Source organism: Odontesthes bonariensis, chromosome 12 (assembly GCF_027942865.1).
Source record: "Odontesthes bonariensis isolate fOdoBon6 chromosome 12, fOdoBon6.hap1, whole genome shotgun sequence".
In the NCBI taxonomy this organism is placed as follows: Eukaryota; Metazoa; Chordata; class Actinopteri; order Atheriniformes; family Atherinopsidae; genus Odontesthes; species Odontesthes bonariensis.
The window spans coordinates 30,961,776-30,982,644 of NC_134517.1; the positions used below are offsets into that span (position 1 = coordinate 30,961,776).

The 20,869-nt window shown below is 42.1% G+C and overlaps 1 protein-coding gene across 1 annotated transcript; it reads left to right on the forward strand.

The window, feature by feature from the left end:
* Positions 1 to 1,681: 1,681 nt before the first annotated feature.
* On the forward strand, positions 1,682 to 18,813 carry lmln (leishmanolysin-like (metallopeptidase M8 family)). The gene is made up of 16 exons (XM_075480092.1): positions 1,682 to 2,069; positions 2,980 to 3,083; positions 3,279 to 3,309; positions 3,503 to 3,585; positions 5,129 to 5,246; positions 6,482 to 6,660; positions 6,809 to 6,914; positions 7,506 to 7,600; positions 7,868 to 7,985; positions 8,596 to 8,703; positions 8,800 to 8,987; positions 9,396 to 9,528; positions 9,949 to 10,108; positions 10,461 to 10,591; positions 11,842 to 12,052; positions 12,339 to 18,813. The coding sequence occupies exons 1-16, from the start codon at positions 1,932 to 1,934 to the stop codon at positions 12,437 to 12,439; spliced, it is 2,004 nt and encodes a 667-aa protein (XP_075336207.1). The 5' UTR covers positions 1,682 to 1,931; the 3' UTR covers positions 12,440 to 18,813.
* Positions 18,814 to 20,869: the final 2,056 nt, after the last annotated feature.

A 20,869-nucleotide genomic window follows, 5' to 3' on the forward strand; every position in this document is an offset into this window, starting at 1 on the left:
TTCTCTTTAGGGTCTGAAAAATGTCAGGGACCACAACACAGACAAAACTGAGGAGAAACGCCCAGTTATTACGATGAAAGAGCGGATTTCGGCACAAATATAACCAAGCATGTTACTGGATTGTCAGGGAATCACAGGAGATTAGCTGTAACATTATGACCTCCGGCCTAATACTGGGTAAGTCCTTCTCATGCCGCCAAAAACAGCTCTGACCAGCCAGGGTGTGGACAAAAAAGAAACATGTCCTTGAGAGTCATGAATGTCGAACTTAGCAATAGATACCTTGGAGGGGTCTTTCCCACAGATGCCATTAGATTGGTGTATAAGGAGTATAGAGGCTCTCTGCTGTCCTGCTGAGGGACACAATTACTGCAGACGAGTGACTAGTTTGCTAAAAAGTCATCCATGTGAATAGAAAGGTGCATGTTTCCCAAGCAGAACATTGCATTTTTACAAGATGAGCAGTGTTTCTCATTTTACTTGCCTGTGATTTTAACCTTATGGCTGATGCTGAATATGCAAGTGCACTGATTTTTCCCTAAAAGCCTTCAACACCCCATTAAGTTATAATGACTAAATGTAGTAGTTATTATTAACTGTACTTTTTGAACTAGTTATATTTATCATTAAAAGTGTCAACTTGTGTGAAAAGGCATCAGAAACCGGATGTAAAATGCTCCCATGGATTCAGGGAGTCAGTTTGACTCAGCTCGTTTCTAGACATACCTAGAAAAAACAACCTACATCTGCACTAGCCTCGCAGTGTGAGATCCTCTCGGCTGCATTTCTACGAAGTAATAAGGTCATGATATGGAAGTAATGAAAGCCACTGACTTTTCAAGGCTTTTTGCTACTTCTCTATGCAAACAGTAGTACTAAAGCACCTGGAAACATATGCTGTGGTTGAATATCACAGTCTAAAGTGTAGCAGCCAGATGTTATTTGAAGTTATTTGAAGTGCCCTACCAGACGAGCTAATGTAATCAGACATGGCTTTTGATTAGTCACTTACAGCAATCAGAAATTGTCTCAGTTAAGCTGGAGCCTCCAAAACTAATCACATTTACCTCGTCTCTCTGATGTTCATCAGCCAAGTTACAGTGTCTGTGTCACAGAGCGTGGGAATCAGACAAACAAGAAGAGAAAAAGACTGCAAACCTTCCACAAGAAATAAAAGTGGATTAACGAGAGTAACTCCAAATAAACATTTTAGTTTAGAGTAAAGTACAGTATTCTTAAAACATTCTCCCACTTTAGATGTACAAGTTCTCTTTTGTATACTCTTTTCTAAACTAGGTTTTCTGATTTCATGACAACAATGACTAATCTGATACCCAAGACAAACTGCATACTGTCACAAGCAAGAATCATCTACAAACTTTTTATGTTTTTCCCAACAAACACCTAAAAAGTTCTTTCAGTTTGCATTCTCATGGACTCCATTCTAAATGTAAAAGGGCCGATTTGAGTTAACTTTTGTATTTTTGCGCCATCCAGCGGGTTACACCGTACACGAGAAGTACAAAATACACATGCATGTCTTCTCCAGCTGTGAATAGCTCATTGTGTTAACAGACGATCTTCGTAGTACTGGGACTCTTGTATTATGTTTGAGTGGCTCATCCCATTTACAGACGATCTTCGGAGCGCCGGTGCTCTCCTCTCAGCTGACACCGAGCAACAAACCAGGACCCGCCGCAGCTGTCAGTCGTCCGTTTAGGCATTAACCAGCCGGCGTTACTGCCATCACAGCTGTTTCTTCACCTAAGACGTACAAAACTGAAACGTCGATAATTTTTGCAGGATGCTAATATGTTATAATTCACCCGGAAAGCGATGAATGAAACGAGCACCAAGGGGACCGGACCGAGACCGGCGGTGGTTCTGTTGACTTCGGGCTGCCAAGCCCCGCTCGTCGGGCAAGTCAGAGGATGGAGCCGAGGCTGAACGGGGATGGCAAGCCGTCCGTTGCATGGTTCCTCCTCGGCCCTGCCCTCATCCTCTCCCTCCTGGCTGCACTAGCGAGCTGTCACGGTTCCTGCAAACACCGTGTCCCGTCTCCCAGCGAGGTGAGCCTCGCTGATCCAATAATCTCACAGTGGAGGAGCTAAGCTAGCCATCGAGTTGCGGTTGATAATTAACTTACCTTTTGGTATTGTTACGTATTATACTTGAAAATACATTTTATTGAGCTCATTTTTTATTGAAAATGTCGCTTGACAACCACCCATTCCTTTCAATAAAAATCTGTTTCTGTACACTAGTTGTTCACTAGCAAGCTAACAGGCTAACTCGCAGCTAGCCTGATACTGTTGGATCACAGCCTCTTTTAGGTCTTTTTACACTTTGAAGGCAGTGATTTTAGAGTGCATTAGTTTTAATTGTTGCCTTCAACCATGGTTTCTCAGTCCAGGAAGGCTTCCTCAGAATAAAAATGTACATCTACTCATTATCTAAAGTTTTTATTCGCAAATTTGGGGCATTAACCAAAAGAGACCCTGTTTCTCCATATGAGGATTTTTTTTTTTTAAATCTCAAAAACTACTTCCTGTATAGAGACAATGTTTAGGTTTTATACTTATTAGATGCTACACATCCCATGTAGCTTTGAGAAATTAAAAGTGCACACAGAGTCTAAGCTTGGGTTTTAGGAGATTGAAATAAAATAGAAACAAATCCCAGTCAGTCCCTGTGTGTTAGCTGAAAATAAAGTAATGAGAATGTCTCTTTAGGATGAAAACGCCGTCTTGGAGAGTTTAACTTTAACCAAAAACTTTCTATTAACACACATTTGTTAATTAATACACACAGTAAGCATATCACAGTTGATAAATAAAGCCTCTCACCTCTGCTCTATGCTGGACATGTATCTAACAAACTTATTTACCTGTATATAATAGTTCCAACCTCGCTCTACCGTAGCTGGTATTTACTTGTGGAGATTTGTGGACTGTTATTGTTTCTCTTGGCTTCTTGTAGGTTGTTCATCACGTGTACTTGAAGCCTGAACGCCTGACAAAGAGAAGCTCACCTGACGACCTGCAGCTAAAGATAAAGATCAATTATGACAGCAGTGTTGATCAGTAAGTACTGCATCACTTACATGAACCTGGACAGTGTATTGACGCTCTAAAAAGGTATACGGGACAATTGTCACCAGAGCAAGATATTTATCAGTTAATTCCTTTTGGTCAGCTCCCAGAAAACAACTTTAAAGCTGTTGTCTTAGATTTGATTAAACTCTTAAAAACAGATGCACTCTCTTCTTCTCTCTACAGGCTCTCAGCAGACAAGAGGAGACTAGTGAAGGTGAGAAGACACCTGACATCTTTACATGCTTGGGCTTTATTTACTTAATCAGTTAATTGATCTTTTTTTTTTTTGGCAGTTTTGTGAACGTACAAATTCTACTATCTGGCTGTGACACCTGTGGCATCACCCACAGACTTGCAGATGTTTTGGTTCTCAGCTGACAAGCGTTACTGTGTGTGTCCCTCCTCAGGATAAGCTGTTTCCTCAGGCCATCGACTACCTGCAGAGGGCTTTCAGCGTGAGACGCAGGGTGGGACCAGTACTGCTCAGCAGGTGCGTAGCCCGCCCAATAAACATTAAGTCTGAACAAGATTTTATAGTTTGATTACCAAATAATATGAACTTATTGCTTGAATTGATTTATTTTGACATAAAATGTGACGAATGAGGCCATTAAACAAAATGGAGCATTCCAGACCACTGAAGATTGTTTGATTTTATTATAATAACTGGTGTATTCATGGCTTTGTTACTTTAATGATGATGCAGGTTCACATCACGCTTACTTTAAGTCCAGCTACAGCTCTGAAAGTGGTCGCTGTTGCCTCTGTGGTCTTTGTATAGATGTGTATTACTCTCTGGGACTGCATTTTAACTTTTAACATATTTTCCAGCTACAACTCCAGTTCCAACAAGGTTTGGACACTGTGTACAATGTAAACAAATAGAACCAAAGGAAGACATATCACACGCTAAAAATGAAACTTTTGACTTTCTCACAAAATATTTGACGGCAGCAACACATCTAAAGTTAGTTGGGATAGGGCTGCTGATACACTGCTCTTCTAACAACAGTCTGTAAATATCTGCCAACTGAGGAGGACAGCTGCTGAGCCTTTGGAAGAGGAATGTTGTCCCATTCTTGTCTGATATTGGATTCTAGCCCAGAAGGACTTTAGTAGGATTCTGGCCCAGAGAAGACGGTGGTGTTTCTGTATCATGTTCATTTATGGCTTCTTCTTTGCATGGAAGAGCTTTAACCTGTTTTTGTGGATCCTAGGTTAACTGTGTTCACAGACAATGATTTCTGCTGGAAGTGTTCCTGAGCCCATACAATTTTATGTTTAGGAACATTTTTCCCAGATTGCTCCCCTATTCGTAGATGCAGCCCATCTTTAGAGACTCTGCCGCTGTAAGGTGCTCTTTTTATTCTCAATCATCTTACTGACCCGTTGCCACTTAACCTATTTAGTCGCAAGATGTTCCTCCAGCTGTTTCGTTTTTAGTACCTACTGGTTTTCCAGCCTTTTGTGGCCCCGTCCCAGCTTTTTTGAGACGTGTTGCTGCCATTAAATGATCATATATTTTTCATGGGAAAGTAAAATGTCTCATTTTAAACATTTGATTAATTTTCTGTTCTCTATAGTTATTAAGATACCGGTTTATGAGTTTTGCAAATCTTTGCATTCTGTTTGTAATCTACAAATGACATAAGGTCCCAACTTTTTTGGAATTGGGGTTGTATATCATATTTTTGAATGCGATCACCAATGAGTTCATCGGTGAAGTTGAAGCCCTTGAAACGTCCAGAAAAGATGAGGAGCGGGCCAATTTTTATGGCCGTTTTTTGTTGTCATTTTGTGATACATAATACAATAAAACAAGCCAACCAGTTTGTTCAGTTACTATTTCAAAATTTTGAAAGTCAGCTTGCAAAAGAGAAACTCAAAACAGTCGTGTTGTTTGATTTCCCCAATGGATGTCTTTTAAAGCCTTTGAAATTAGACTCTGACATCGGTGGTTGTGAAGTCAGGGATGTCACAGCTTAAACTGTCTATTTGTTTAACATGTGTGTTTGTTATCTCTGTCCTCTCAGACAATGTTCAACCAACCAGTACATGAGGAAGAGAGATGACCCTCATCGCTACTGCCAGGATGCCTGTGCAAACGTCACCAGGTGTGGCCCCGTCATTGTGCCACAGCACCACCTGCAGGTAAGAAAACGCCACACCGACGTGTTGCGTATGAAGCTGGATTTACAGTTGACGCGTCGCTCACGGCGCAGCCGACCCGTGGCGTCAAAATGACGTTTCAGGCCTGGCGCACTCCATGAAAAGGCAGCGCAGCGCGTTGTCGTGCACCAGTCGAATTTTGTAACTTGGCTGCGCCGAGAACGACAAACCGGATGGACCAATGTGAGAGTAGGCTCAGTCAGGAGGTGCGTTTGTACAGCACCTGTACGAAACTGCAGTGAAACAGCACAGGGAGCACATAAACTCCCAAAACTCGTGGACAGAGATTGGCAGAACTTTGGGGAAAGAGGGAGAGTTCTGTAAGAGTCTGTGGAAGAAGCTACGGGACAGATACGTGAAGGCAAAGAAGAGGGCAGAGACTCGAAGTGGTGATGCCGGGGGCTTCAGACCATCACCTCTATTGACTGAATTGTCTTGGCTCACGAACTTCGTGAAACGCAGAAACACACGAAGCATTTCATCTTCCAGATACTGCGGCAGCATCATTAATGACAGTGTTCCTGCTCTTGACAGTGGCATTGTTTTCTTCTCGACTTTCTTGGTTGTAGAGTAGCGGTAACCTTCACGTAGCAGCGACACCTCTGTGAAGGAGAAAAGTGCAACTACTATAAATAGCCGGCACGAAATTGTGACGTCATCAAAACCGCTCGCGCAAGCCGACGCGGCAACCATGCTAGAGGCTTAAGCATCTTGCCTAAGGGCATTTTGATATGTGGGCAGGAGGAACCAAAGAACTGGGAATCAAACCACCAACTAACTGCAGCAGCCCTGAGGAGCAAGGTTATTGTCAAGTTGTTCATCAGATTATTGTTACTGTAGAGACTCGGCAGAAGCTGGTAATAGTTCTCAAGCCTCTCTTTCTGTTGTTTGTTGTTGCTTCTGATTTCACAACAAAGAGGAACAAGCACCAAAAACTGTAATTATTAGCATAGTTGTATTGGACAGTCTTCGTAATTTAACTGTTTCCCTCCTATGCAAAGCAGACCACAGAGCAAAGCTAAAGGAAAACTACAGCACTAACACAACTAAGAGCAAGATACAGCTCCGTTTCCTCTGCATGTTTTTGTGAGATCGCCCCCAAGTGGCTGAAAGAGGCCATAACCTACAGATGTGCATTTTAGGTTCATCCCTTGTGGATTGCCACCATAAGATTTTGGTTTCTGTGCACACTCATGTTTGGTGTATTTCTATTTCAGCAATGCAAGGTATGCAGCGAGTCTGGGAAATCATGTGGCCCCGTGGGACCCACGGATGGCCCGGGGGTGGAAGGGTCTGACTTTGTGCTCTACGTCAGTGGCATCACCACAGAGCGCTGCGGACAGGAGAACATCGTGGCCTATGCTGCATACTGCCAGCTGGAGGCAGAGCTGGACAGGTGAGACGAAAAATATCAACACAGAATGTTCCTTTAACTTGTAAAGTTTACTACTCTCTGAAAGTTTCCCCATATACATATACAAACTGTTTCTTTGGTGTACAGTTAGTTAAATCTTAGTAAGCTGAAGTGTGTCTGTGTGTTTTAGGCCTATAGCAGGTTACGCCAACCTGTGTCCTGCCATGATCTCCTCCCAGCCTCAGGAGTTCGAAGGGATGCTCTCCACCGTCAAACATGAGATCATCCATGCTCTGGTAAGATACTTTCTGATCTTAGTGGAAACATCAAAGATCACTGTGCTGAAGCTTTAGCACAGCACTCCCAGGGGACATTTTGTCAGATGTTTTCAACTTTTTATATCACGGTACTGCTTTGCAATGCTTCCATCTTAACAAAATGGGATATTTGTTCCTTCTTCCCAGGTCAGGTGCAGGGTACTAATGCTGTTGTTATGTTACTCCCACCAATCGATCAGTCTGTTACAGAGTGTGACGTTTTACTTCACCCTCAATAGCAGAGCTGCTTCTTCAAATCTAAGCTAAAAACCTACTTATTTAGGATTGCTTTTAATGCCCAGTAGTATGATGACACTTTTATCTTATTTTATCTTATTTGATTTTGTTGTATTTTATTGCTTTCAGTGTTCTTTTATTGTTTTTATTTGTTTTTACTTACTCCTCCTGTAAAGCACTTTGGTACATCATAATGATTGTTTGTAAAGGGCTGTATAAATAAAATACATTTACTTCACTGGAAGACAGATTTATGAATAAATGTTGATGTGATTCGGCTTCAGACAGAATATTTTAAGTTAAAGCTCTGTGCTCTTTTCCTCCATCCTTCAGGGGTTTTCAGCTGGTCTGTTCGCCTTCTACCACGACGATGAGGGCAAACCTCTGACTCCTCGCTTCGCCAGCGGCCTGCCCCCCTTTAATGAGAGGTGAATACAGTTCATGTCAAATTTGACCCGATGCCAAATCATCTCAGTCTGCTGTTATACAGTCTGTGAACCATGAACATGTGTCTGCCCTGCCGCTTGCTCACCTCCTCAAGACAGAAAGAGTGAATGCCTTTTGCAAAATAGTCAGCACTCCCTCCTGCTTTCGGCTTCAGAAAGCACGTCTGTTTTAAACATGTGCTGTTTTTAGCCAGAATCCTTCTACAGATGGCACCAGCTCTCATTTGTAATCTTAATCCTGTGTGGCAGCCTGGGTCTGTACCAGTGGAGTGAGGCGGTGATCAGGAGAGTCAGCAGGCTGTGGGACATCAGAGGCGGAGTGATGGTCCGACACCACGTGCACGTCCTCGTCACTCCTCGCGTTTTGGTGAGATGCAGTTTTAATCTTAAATTCGGTACAAAATTGATAATGGAGTTCGTTAATCCAGTCCTGTGCTGCTTGTATGCAAGCACAGGTTGTCTCTGCTGTCCAATTGAGTCTCTTTGTGGTAGTTTTGCATATATTAGTTGATATTTCTGTCATTTTTTTAAAAAAACCTCTGTGATTGTGTGGGGTTTCTTTCTTTTTCCATTTAGAGTCTTTTTGAATCTCTTTATGGCCATTTATCGTTGTCTTGATGTCATTTAGCATCTCTTTGGCCTCACTCCGCAGCTCTCTGTGGCTGTTTTGTGAGTCATATCGTAGTTTTTTTTACAACTGCTTTTCTTTCTTTTTGGTCTTTTAACGGAGCTGTCTTACTTTACAGAAAGAGTAACAGTCACCTCATACTGAGGCTGAGGCCCAGGGTCTCCTGACATGTGCCCTTAAAACCCGCTCAGTATTTCAAATATGTGTCCAGCTCACAATAATGACTTGTTTTGTGAGGAATCTTATGTGTGATTTACAGCAGGTTAGAGTGAGTTGAGTAAATGGAACTGCAGCCGTATTACAGGCTGTGAGGAGAAGCGTCTGAGCTGTGTTTGTTGTTCTATTCCAGGAGGAGGCCCGGAGACATTTTAACTGTCCCATTCTGGAGGGGATGGAGCTGGAGAACCAGGGGGGGACGGGAACTGAACTCAATCACTGGGAGAAGAGACTGCTGGAGGTCGATATATGTCCTCTCTGCTGCCTTTCAGCACCAAACGGTTTGATTTTCTTTTTTATCTTCATCTTCATGTTTGTTTGCTGTTTACATCCTCAGAATGAGGCGATGACGGGCTCCCACACCCAGAACCGGGTGTTTTCTCGGCTCACGCTGGCCATCATGGAGGACAGCGGCTGGTACAGAGCCAACTACAGTCTGGCTCAGAGGCTGGACTGGGGCCGCGGCTTCGGCTGCGACTTTGTAATGAAGAGCTGCAAGTTCTGGATGGACAGACAGAGACAGAGGTCAGATTAATGAAGCATTTCTGCTGTTTCCAACCCTTATAACCACAAAGAACAGCTGCTGTGTAAAGCTGCTAGTAACACTCAGATTTTGGTTGTGAAAAACATCAGCTGTGTCCTAGCTCAGACTGTCATTGAGCTCCAAATGAAATTCTATCCCTTTTGGTCAGCTAGTTTTTTCTATTAGCCAGCAGTCAGGCAGGAAAAGTAAGTGTTTTCCCTAAAGTACCATTTTAAATACTTTATTTGAGTACATCTTGCAGCTATTTAGATAGTTAATTAGCTTTTTTTTTTGTTATTTTTTCAAGCAGGAGGAGTGCATAATCTAACACATCTTTAGATTTCAGCTTCTCAGAAGCTGTGCAGTGCGTCACCTTACCCGTGTTGAATGTGTTGAATGTGTCGCTGCAGACGACACCCTGTGACCCCGTACTGCGACACAGTGCGAGCCTCTCCTCTGCAGCTCACCTGCAGACAAGACCAGCTGGCCGTGGCTGTCTGCAACCTCCAGAAATACTCTCAGGACCTGCCGCTGGAGTACCAGGTACACGAGGGAAACGATTAGCTGTGGGAGAAAGCACTGTGAGGTGATGATGTTCAAGAACAAGCCGAGCAGAGGTGGACTGGGCACTTCTCGGTGCCCTGACAGTCTCCTTTAAGGTTTAAGCCACGTGTTGTGAAACAATTTTTTCTGATCCACCTGGTATTAACAACCTCGTGGTGAAAAGCCACTTTAACCACAAGAAAACATGCCATATAAACTAGATTTGTAATAGATGTTAGATTTTAGATTAGAAAGTAACTAAAAAGGTCAAATGATTACTTTCACTTCTCTTCTAATGCATGCTTTGCTTCTATACAGATCTACTTCAGCGTGTTATATGCTATATTACTGTCCTGTAAGGGAGATCTGCTGTTGGTCAGTGTGCTGTACGCATGTCTGTGTGTGTGTTTTCTGTGTCAGTATTTTGATCGGATCCCTGACGTAACTGCTGACCAGCTGTCGTTGTATGGGGGCGCCGTGGAGATCGCAGACTACTGTCCCTTCAGCCAGGAGTTCAGCTGGCACCTCAGCGGAGAATACCAGAGAAACTCCTACTGCAGAGTGTCTGAGAACCAGCCAGGTAGCGTTCACACCGAGGGGCAAAAAAACGTAAAAAATTATTTTGCTACTAATACATATCATCCCTCTGTCACTAAGGCACACTGTTACACTGGTGTAACATGTTTCTCACTCCAGTTTGATGATGAGCACAGAGAAATGAGCTAAATTTCACATTTCACTCCGTTGAATATGCGGATGTTTTCTCAGCTGGCCTCGGTGTTAGATTGGGAAAGGTTGCATGAATTGTTCAGCACATCATACTGACACATTCATCGGTTAAAATGTTGATAAAATAAGTTTTAAACAGCTGTTTGTACTCTTGATGTTGGTGCTTCCTGTATAATGAGTTGGCTCTTTCTGTGTGCATTTAGACTGGTGGAAGAATTATGGAGCAGAGCAGTATGGGCCGGATTCTGTGTGTCTGTACCAGAAGTCAGCCTTTGTGATGGAGCAGTGCACCCGGAAGATGACGTACCCGGACTGGGGCTCCGGATGCTACAAGGTGCCTCACTTTCTGGCAGTTTGGTGTCACCCACTAAGCCCAAGCTCCTTCCTCCGGGACTTATGCAAAAATCTATTTTTTTTATGTACTTGAGAGCATATATTTGGGTGTGTCAGGCCTCGACCAACTCAAAAACTCTGTTATCCATTACATTACATTCCGTTCATTTTGCAGACGCTTCTATCCAAAGCGAGATACAGCCTTCTCCCTCTTTATCTCTGCCTAACTTTAATTTCAAACGACACCGCATTTGCTGCACATCAGAAATGGCAAGTTGAAACTCTTGCTTTGTGCTCACCACAAGTTATATAGTTAATTAAATTAAAGGAATAGATGGGCTACTAAGGCTCTACCAGTACTTTGTTTAATGGTTTCTGTAAAAAGAAAAGTCAGATCTACAACTGCCGTTCTTCAATTTTTACCAGTAGAAATGGGGAAGTTGTGATGAATGCATCATTGGTGCAGCATGGATAACTGCCATTACATAGACAAACACTGGTAATATGTGACGGAGGAATTGTGACGCAAGTTTTCAGGGGTGTTATTAACCGTCCTGTCACTGTTACGTCCTGCGATGTGTGTTTTAATAACTGATTCCTGATGAAAATGTGCCTAAAAGAGCTGTCTCTCATACCATAATAACATATTATTAGTAGTAGTAGTAGTAGTAGTAGTAGTAGTAGTAGTAGTAGTAGTAGTAGTATTATCAATAAAGAAACTTCTATTTCAGAGGCTTAAACCTTATAGTTTTTTTTTGCCTCGACTAGTCCTCATCAACATTTTTACAAAGTTGAAAGTGAGAAACACATAAATACTTTATTTTTGGGCTGAAAGGGAAAACATGCATATGTTGCAACTGTCTTCAATGGGTTTAGATTCACTCAGCATGATATTAGCTCTTTGCTTTCAGTTTCATGTACTTTTCGTCAGCAGAGAACTTGATGATTTATGCTTGTGCTGATATTTCGTATAAGATGTATCTTAGAAATTAAAGACGAGCAATTAGACGCAGGATAGAGGACATGCTCTCAGTCTTTATGCTAAACACCGAGCAGATCTGTTCCTTTAACCTTTGAACATGCTAAACATGAAATAAACTAATTGAATCGTGGGGTAAAGAATTGAGTCTGTTGAGCTGGAAGTTTTAGAGAGGTCAATATTTCCGTTGAAAAAGATTGAATACTTAATTTTTCAAAAAGCAGAGATGAAACCCAAAGATAAAAGTTTCTTGTGTCTTTGTGTCTGTGCAGGTGTCGTGCTCACCTCAGGGCCTGATGGTGTACATTCAGGATCGCTCCTTTCAGTGCACCCGGAAAGGTCAGCTGCTGAGCGTCAGCGTCCGGGTCAACGACTGGGTTTACAACGGCGTCCTGATCTGCCCCGCCTGCACCGACTTCTGTGACGACTGCCCTCTCCCACACCAGCTCCCACCCTTCAACATCTCCAGGAGCAACCCCATTGGTCAGTGTCCCTATGATCTCATCAATCAGCGATTGATTCCAAAGACTATACACAGTCGAATGACTTTATTTTAAAGTGGTCTTGAGCAGTAGTTCTTCAGGCTTTCTGAGTGTCTTTCAAAGTTTTGCTTTGGACATTGGCTGCTTCTTCAGTCCCGTCCTTGTAGCTGTTTGCTAAGCAGCTTAACTCTGGTCTATGAATCATCCAGGCATGAAAATGACATCTAACTCGAGGGTGTAACCAGTGTTGTGTCTACACATAACACATCTCTGTTTGTTTGTTTCAGATCCGTGCTCCAGTTCTCCAGGACTCGCCATCACTCTGTGGCTCCTGATTCTCAACCTGCTTCCTCTGGTGGCCGGACTGCAGCTCTGCCACTACAGCTGATAACACACACACACCAATACATACACAGACACGCACACAAACTTGTTTTTCTATCTTTGTGGTGTTTCCCCATTGACATGATGCATTCCCTTGCCCCTTACCCTAAACCTAACCATCACAACTAAATACCTGACACTAAATCTATCCATTAAAACAAATTTTTAACCCTAAAAGATCCATTTAAACATGTGAACCCACCATTTTGTCCCCACAAAAAACATTGGATTTCACAAGTATAGTGTTTTCCTTGTTTTTGGACCTTATGAACATAGAAAAACAAGTACATACACACACACACACACACACACACACACACACACACACACACACTCTTGCACTCCAAGGTAGCTGAACTCTCTTCTGTACTGTATTCCTCAGAGGATTTGGCCAGGTCATCTTCTCCCTCCTCCTTCCTTTTCGTTTCCTTCTCTCTGTCTTCAAGCTGAAAAGCTCTATTTTTTTTTCACTTTCTTTTATTAGCTCTTTATTTATTCCTAAATTCAGTTTTTCCCTTTGTCTTTCTTTTCTCAGGACATTTGCTCTTTCGTTCTTCTTTTTTTTCCGTTCTTCAGCTCCATCGTATCAGTGATCACACAGCTGTAACTATATCTCTCTCCTTTTGCTGAAGTTCCATTCAGGTGTCGATCGGTGTGTGTTTACATGCACTTCAGTAACCGGGTTACAGTCCGCTTTCGTTTAGCTGAGAAACCTGGTCACTGTTATCAGGGTTTGGGATTAAGGACACCTGAGTTCTCCTGAGCAATTTTCCTGCCATGCATGCCCAGACAGGCTTCTGAAGGCCAGGAAGTTGCCACCGGCAAAGATACAGTTATCAACATGGCAAACGGCTATGTGGCAGCTAATTCACTAAACCCTCTAACCCTAACCCGTATAGATTACAGGCTAATGATTCTTTTTTTTTTAATTAATACTAAACGAGTGCTAAAAGGTGTGTGATCAGCTGAAAAACTATAAAAAAAAGTTTAAAATCATCTTCGTCACAGCACGGAAAACACATTAGTTTGCTCTTCATTTTGTGTTCCAGTGTTATCGTTTGGAAGTCCCCAGAACTATTTCCTCTAGGGACAAACTTCAGAGCTCTTTCCAAGGAACTAAAAGTTATTCTGGGACATTTAGCAAATTCGTGGACCCGCGTATCTAAATATATTCCTACTGTGATGTTGTATCTTGGAGGTAATCTGAGTTAATCAGTACAGTGTCAGTATGTCCGAGGGGTAAACTGGGAATTTTTACGAGTATCACCAAAAGTAGCTTGTGTAAACAGTTTTTTTTTTTACACCTGCTAAATTCCCATTGCCAGTAATTGCTTGTTTGCCATCAGCGCTCAGTAACTACCACTACCTCCCAGAGGGATAAGCCTGTAAGCTGCAACAACATAAACAATGGCATTATACTGTATCCTGCAGGGTGTGTTGGACCTTTCTGAGATAATTAGGCCAGTTTATAGTTTGTGACTGGACTATGGAAGTCAAGCACACATTAGGATTGATAATAAGCTGCCAACTATCTTACAAACTGGTATAATCAATCAGTTTCCCTTTTGGTCTGGCAGTTAATGCTGTCAGTATCAGAGCCTCCTTTTGAGACATTACAGTCAGCGACATTGTTTTTCTATAAAGAATAAATGATCCGTGTGCACCATATTGGCTTTGTGTTCCTATCAAAGCCAATCCGAGCTGGAGCTGATAAATACCCGCGACTTCTACTACTTTAGAGTCAAAAGCCAGTTCTGAGCATGAGTTTGAGAGTTATTTGACCAGTGTAAAACAAACTCAAATTACTGCAATGCATGTAAACATGTCATCTGAGTCTTCTGGAACAGTGACTTGGTCACTTTACTGCATGAAAACATTTCCAGCAGCATGAAGAACATCTTTTGAAATGTGACTCATTTGATTTAACTATTGAAAACTTTGTTTTCTTGGTGCAGCAGAAACCTGATTGTTTCACTGTGGCTCCCAGACGATTTTCAATCCGTTGTTTTCTTTTTTTCTTACCTTTACGAAGCGCTGATTGCAGACTGGGACACATATTTTTCGCTGAATCACTGAATCTCTGTCTTGCATTTGTGAGTTTCATAAGATACTGTGGATCAGCCAGCTCTGTTTCCTCGGTTTCGACGGCTGCCTGACGTTTCTGAGTAACTCAAATATGAACCAGGAGGAACCTTTTTTTTTTTAACCAACAAACCATACTTGAAAGCTGAAAGGACATCTTCTTTCTCCGAATCATCATCAAGTGGATCTGTGCAGTTTGGTGACCTCTGGTGGCAGCTAGAGATAACTGTTTGAGTTTTATATGCTTGAAGGACCTTTTATGCAGAAATCTTTTATTGTAAATAAAATGTGAAGCTTTCCAGAGAAAGCAGGATGAGGTAAAAATGGTGGAATTAGTTTGCCAGCCTCCTCCTTACAAATAACTGCAGTTTAAATTAATACCTCATTTGTTTTGAGTAGATTTCATGTCACTGTAATGGAAGTTATATTGGATGAATTTGTAGCTCTTCAGACGTGGTCATGGAAGACTGTTGGCCCATTATTTTAAACAGGTCTAAGCTTTCTTTATCACGTGACACTGTGCACATCAAGGTTGCCGTCAGGTTGTTGGACCAGCTCTGAACATTGCTGTCATCTCTGCTGGAATATGGATCATATAGTGTAAACTTTCATCCTCGCTGCCAGACATTTAAAGCAGGGGCAGACAAAAGACGGCAAGAGTTGCAGTAACCTTCCCTGAGGCTAAAGGTCCTCCAGCCATTTACCACAGCAGAACCAAATCCGCTGACGGTTCAAAAGGATGTTAGGGTCAGATTCCCTCTGAATATATCTCTTTCGGTGCCTCATCCTGATTTCAGCCACAAGCTGTGAACAAAACAATCTGTTTGTATTCCCAGCTGGGGAAATGGTAACATACTTCACCAGTCAGTCATACTCAGGGCTGAAAACCCATCTCTGAAAGTCCCTGAACCTCACTAGACCAGATCAAGGACTGGGGCTGTCACTTTTTTTTTTTTTTGAAGTTTGAACATTTTTTTAAATTGAGACAAACATGAAACACTAGTGACCCATTCAAATTCAGAACGTAGAGTCTATAAGTGCTTCAGACAGTTAAAGTAGGTTGCTTTGTGATCCAGCAGAGGGCGCCTTAGCATTAGCTTGACCTAATTTATGCACAGGTAAGCTCTCAGTACAAGAAGCTAATGTTGGTCATGTTACGTTGCAACATTGCCACCAAAATGGAGGAAACTAGCAAGTAAAGCCATCCTTATAGAACTTGAAATAAATTCAGTCACACCTCAATCTCTTCACACATAGTACAGCTAAATGCCATCACAAGAGAAAACAGGACAATTCCTGGCACTGGCCTGTACTACAGATGGATGGAAATCACTGGCCACACATGCTGATGTGGCAGTCCCACCCAGAACTTAACAGTTGCTCCCTGTGTAGTGACAAGCTGAGAGGAAGCTGTCAGATAGCATCTACTGCACAACATTTCCTGTGAAAAATCTGGATTTTTGGAAAAAGTGATGGCCCCGGCAGGGACTTTTTTCAGGGGATGAAACTCGGTTTCTGGTTCCTGCTGTGGAAACACGTGTACAGTTTCCTTAAAGGTCCCTACTCCTCAGGGAAAGTTGCTGCTCCACCAGACTCTGTATACAATAATCTCACCGTGAGACTATTTCAATGAAATGCTTGTCTCCTTCAGACGTGACACATGGACAGGATTTACATCAGAAGCAGAGTGCCAGAAAAAAAAATATTCCCTGTGGTTCTTGCTAGTTTACCTCATTGTTCTCATAATGAGTTCAAGTTCCAAGTTCTGATCTGTAACAGACATGGATGTTCAGCTGAACTATGCTAGAGAAGAGCAAATAAATGTAGCTTAATTTTGTTTTAGAAATTATAGAAAGAAAGAATATCTTTAGGATCAGAGTAATCCGGTGATTTATGTTTGTAGATTACAAACAGTAACTGGTAGTAGTTCAATTATTTTATGTTTAATGGCACCACTTTGAAAACTATGATCAAATGCAGCCTGAAATGGGGCTAATAAGAGTGTCCACCTGTAGCTGACATCTTGTCCGGCCATTCATGAGCTTGCAGGTGCTGGCAGCCCTGAGAGCTGTAACTGTGTTGCCATGTTTCCATTGGATTGACAAAGTGTCTCGAATGCCCATTTACACACCAAAAAAGTTAATTTAACCCCCAGCTGATAAGATGCAGGAGAAGGAAAATAAAACGCTCCAAAAAAAGAGGTAATTTCTGTAATTAGGACTGTTTTGGGAGTGAAACGTTACTCGTGAACACTCTGGGCTGTATTCATATCTCAGTCCAGGGCTGAAAAATCACTTTCCCTCCAGAAAGATATTCACAAACGGGGCTTTAGACCAGCTGAGGCTCTCTCACTTCAAGTGTCACAGTTTGGTGTTTTAACATCTGGTACAGGCACAGACAGATGTTGGTGCCATTTTAGGATCTAAACTGACAAGACAGCACTGGCAGCAAAGCAATGGTGCTCATTACAACTAACAGCAACTCTGATCATTACTATTATGAAGGAATCTTTGTGCTTAGAGTTTTGTAAATTTGCTGAATTTCTGGTTATTAATAATTGTTTTTTGTATGCAGCCAAGTGTGACGAAGACTGCTTCACTTTAGCGGTTTGACAGTTTGGCTGCTAAACGGTGAAGTTCAGAAACTGGAGGAAACTACAGCCAAACTTCTGTCTGTGATGTTTGAAAACAGAACAAATGTTGTTTTAGTGTGTGATGGGGAAAATGTGAGTTTTCTGTGATGTTGATGTACAGTACAAAGAGTAACTGTTTATCTTCAGTGTGATGGCTGTTTCATCGTTGTCAGTGCTGGAAAAACTGTTTGTGGGACAGCATGAGTGGAGTGAGGATTATTATTTTCATGTATATTTATTTTTTGAGGCTGCGCTGGAGTTACAATCAAAGGGTTTCATTCTAAAATGCTGATAGGAAACACCGTCATGACAGCTTCTCGTTGAGCTCACATTTTCTTTTTAATTAATCGATCTCGATCTTTAATGTCACATTGTGAAGTCAAAGTTTCCCCCGACACATGGTTGTGATGAGATGAAATTGCCTTGAATGGATCAGGATGTTGCTTTTGTGGCTTGGCAACAACTTAGCTGATGATGTCACATCCAAAGTTGGCAGGTAACGGAGGTGAACTCTCTTGGTAGGGACCATGAAAACAGAAACTTTCAGCCAACAGTTCAACATCTGGGGTGCAGAGATGCTTCTCAGTGACATGTCTGGGATTACGCCATCTGTTAACAAGTGCTGTGATCCTCTTTTTCCCACTGTTACCTCTCTGTCTGCACAGATAGGATTTTCTGTGGGCAGGTATGGAGGAAGATGTTTAAACTTCCTCCTTCTTTTTCCCCGTTTTGTTCCTGCTCTGCATCCCAGACACGCCCTCTTCAGCTCGTCTGGATTTGGGATCTTATTCCAGGTTATTGCTCTCCGGCCTATGGTGGACGACTTCAGAGGTGGAAAAAAAAGGGAAGCGATATGGAAACATCCACCACACAGAAAAAGATAAACAGCGAAGCAAAATAACTACATAGAAAAATGCAAATGACCACAAAGACAAATAAAAACACACATAGATAGAAAGCAAATCTCTACACAAAATTAGCATAAAGCTAAACGATTACAAAGATGCAAAATTTGAATTGTGAATGAGCTGCATGAAGCTTCAGTCGTCCTCAAACAGACTGAATCACATTGACACCGTGCATGAATAATGTGAACTGACCTAAAGATTGTCAAACAGAACATTAGTAATTGATCGGGATGAAACAGGTAATCTGCTGAGGGAATGCAAAGAATCTTTAGTTTCATGCTGCTCTTTATTTTCTTCATTTTTCTGGTGTTTTAGATTGAAACTTGTTCCTCGGTGCAGCTGGATGGATTGAATTTTATTTTTTTTTTAAATGAGCATGTTGAATTTTTCCAGCTTGATAATTGCACAAAACCAAAAGAAATGGCCTTAATGTTAAAGGACTTTCTGTTAATGTGCGATAAAGAAAGTACATGCAGTGGCAGAAGGCGGAGGTTTTGTTTTTAGCTTTTTATTTGTCGGGTCGGGAATGCTTCTGTGCTCTGTAAGATGTCTTGGTTTCGTATTTAGGCAGCAACGTGTCAGCGGGAAGCAGAAAATGTTTGAGTTTCAGAAGTGTTATGTTTCACGCAGAGTAGAGCTTCGCCTCAGTTGCTGATGATCTGACCTCAGTGCAGTTTTCTTATTTTCTTGGAGTTTGAACTAAAAGTGACTGAAATGTTGGCAGTTTAGTTTTGAATAAAGCTTTTGTTAATGTGATGACTGTGTTGCACTGAGTTGGGGGGAAAAATAAAAATCTTGTTTGGGGATTTAGTTTACGGAGCCCGGGAGAGATCAAACAATATCTTTTTCAGGGGGGTTCAAGAAAGCGTTCTCTCACTTTTCAAAGTGTGCCCTCGCTTTATTAAATCGTGCGCTCGTCTAAATAAAGCGTGCGCGCGTATACATAAACCGTGCGCTCGTCTTACTAAAACCGTGCGCTCACTGCCCCTCAGTCGTGCCCACATTATATACCTTGTGAGCACAATAAACAAAAGTGTGCCCACGATCTGTAAGACGTGCCCACGACATTCTGTATGGCAACAATAAATCCAAATTGCTTGAAACGTTTGCACGTTGTATTAATTGTGGCCACAAAATCTGTTACCATTACAGTGTGAGCATCTCACCTTTTTAATCTATTTGGAAGTTGCTTGGAATGGAACAGTAAGTGCATTGTGCTATGGCGAATGTATGCCTAAGCAAGTATTATGGGACGAACAGTGTCCCTTAATGTAATGTTTAATTCAAGTGCTTGGTCTGGACTGTTTGTCAACTGTAACCCTCGTTCTTGCATTATGCCTGTGCAAAAATCAAATACATCGATGTCGCATGGTATGGAGTCAAGGAAGGTGCATTTCCTCTTGCAGACGGTCAGATTGGCTTCATCGAGAGGAAAGAGATGATCTTCAGCCCCCCACAGATGCGGAGCCAGGTGCATTATATCCGGTATTCCAGCCGGAACACCTGGGTTTCTGGACGGACGGATGCGATGTGCATTCCATGTGTCTTGGATGCTGTTCAATTCATCCTGGGGAAAAAAATAACGAATGCAAATAAATATTATAGGATTTTCATTTGGCTACAGCCCTGACTTGGGCGCCTTACAAGGCAGCCTTGAGAACAGGTGAGGGTGTGTGAAGTACTTTGAGTCAACTAGGCTCATGATGATGCCATGACTGGACGCCAAGGTTGAAAGAATATTCCTGTATTCCATACCTAGCCCATGGTAAACCCTGATTAAGTCCATTTCTTGGCTCTCATTTAACCAAACCGTGCTCTCCTTAAAATATAGCAAGCGCACGTTTACCTAAATCGTGCGCTCGAATTACTAATGTCGCGTACTCGCTGTAATACAGTCGTACTCACGTTATATACCTCGTGAGCACAATTTACTGAAACGTGTCTTCACTTTGCAAAGTGCGCTCTCATTTAACCAAAACGTGCTCTCGTTGAAATACAACGTGCGCATGTTTACCTAAATCGTGCGCTCGATTTAGTAGTCTCGTGCCCTCGTTGTAGTAACAAAGTTATATACCTCGTGACCACAATTTACTAAAGCGTGGTCATGATTCACAAAACGTGTTAACGTTATTTAAGAAATGTATAGCCTAATTAAAATTGGCACAAGTAAGCAAAGCGTGGCCATGATTCCACACTCTCATAACATCATGAGCCAAATTTACCAGCAGGATATGATTCTTCACCATTTTGAAATGGACTTAATCAGGGTTTACCATGGGCTAGGTATGGAATACAAGAATATTCTTTCAACCTTGGCGTCCAGTCATGGCATCATCATGAGCCTAGTTGACTCAAAGTACTTCACACACCCTCACCTGTTCTCAAGGCTGCCTTGTAAGGCGCCCAAGTCAGGACTGTAGCCAAATGAAAATCCTTAAATATTTATTTGCATTCGTTAATTTTTTTCCCAGGATGAATTGAACAGCATCCAAGACACATGGAATGCACATCGCATCCGTCCGTCCAGAAACCCAGGTGTTCCGGCTGGAATACCGGCTATAATGCACCTGGCTCCGCTTCTGTGGGGGGCTGAAGATCATCTCTTTCCTCTCGATGAAGCCAATCTGACCGTCTGCAAGAGGAAATGCACCTTCCTCGACTCCATACCATGCGACATCGATGTATTTGATTTTTGCACAAGGCATAATGCAAGAACGAGGGTTACAGTTGACAAACAGTCCAGACCAAGCACTTGAATTATACATTACATTAAGGGACACTGTTCGTCCCATAATACTTGCTTAGGCATACA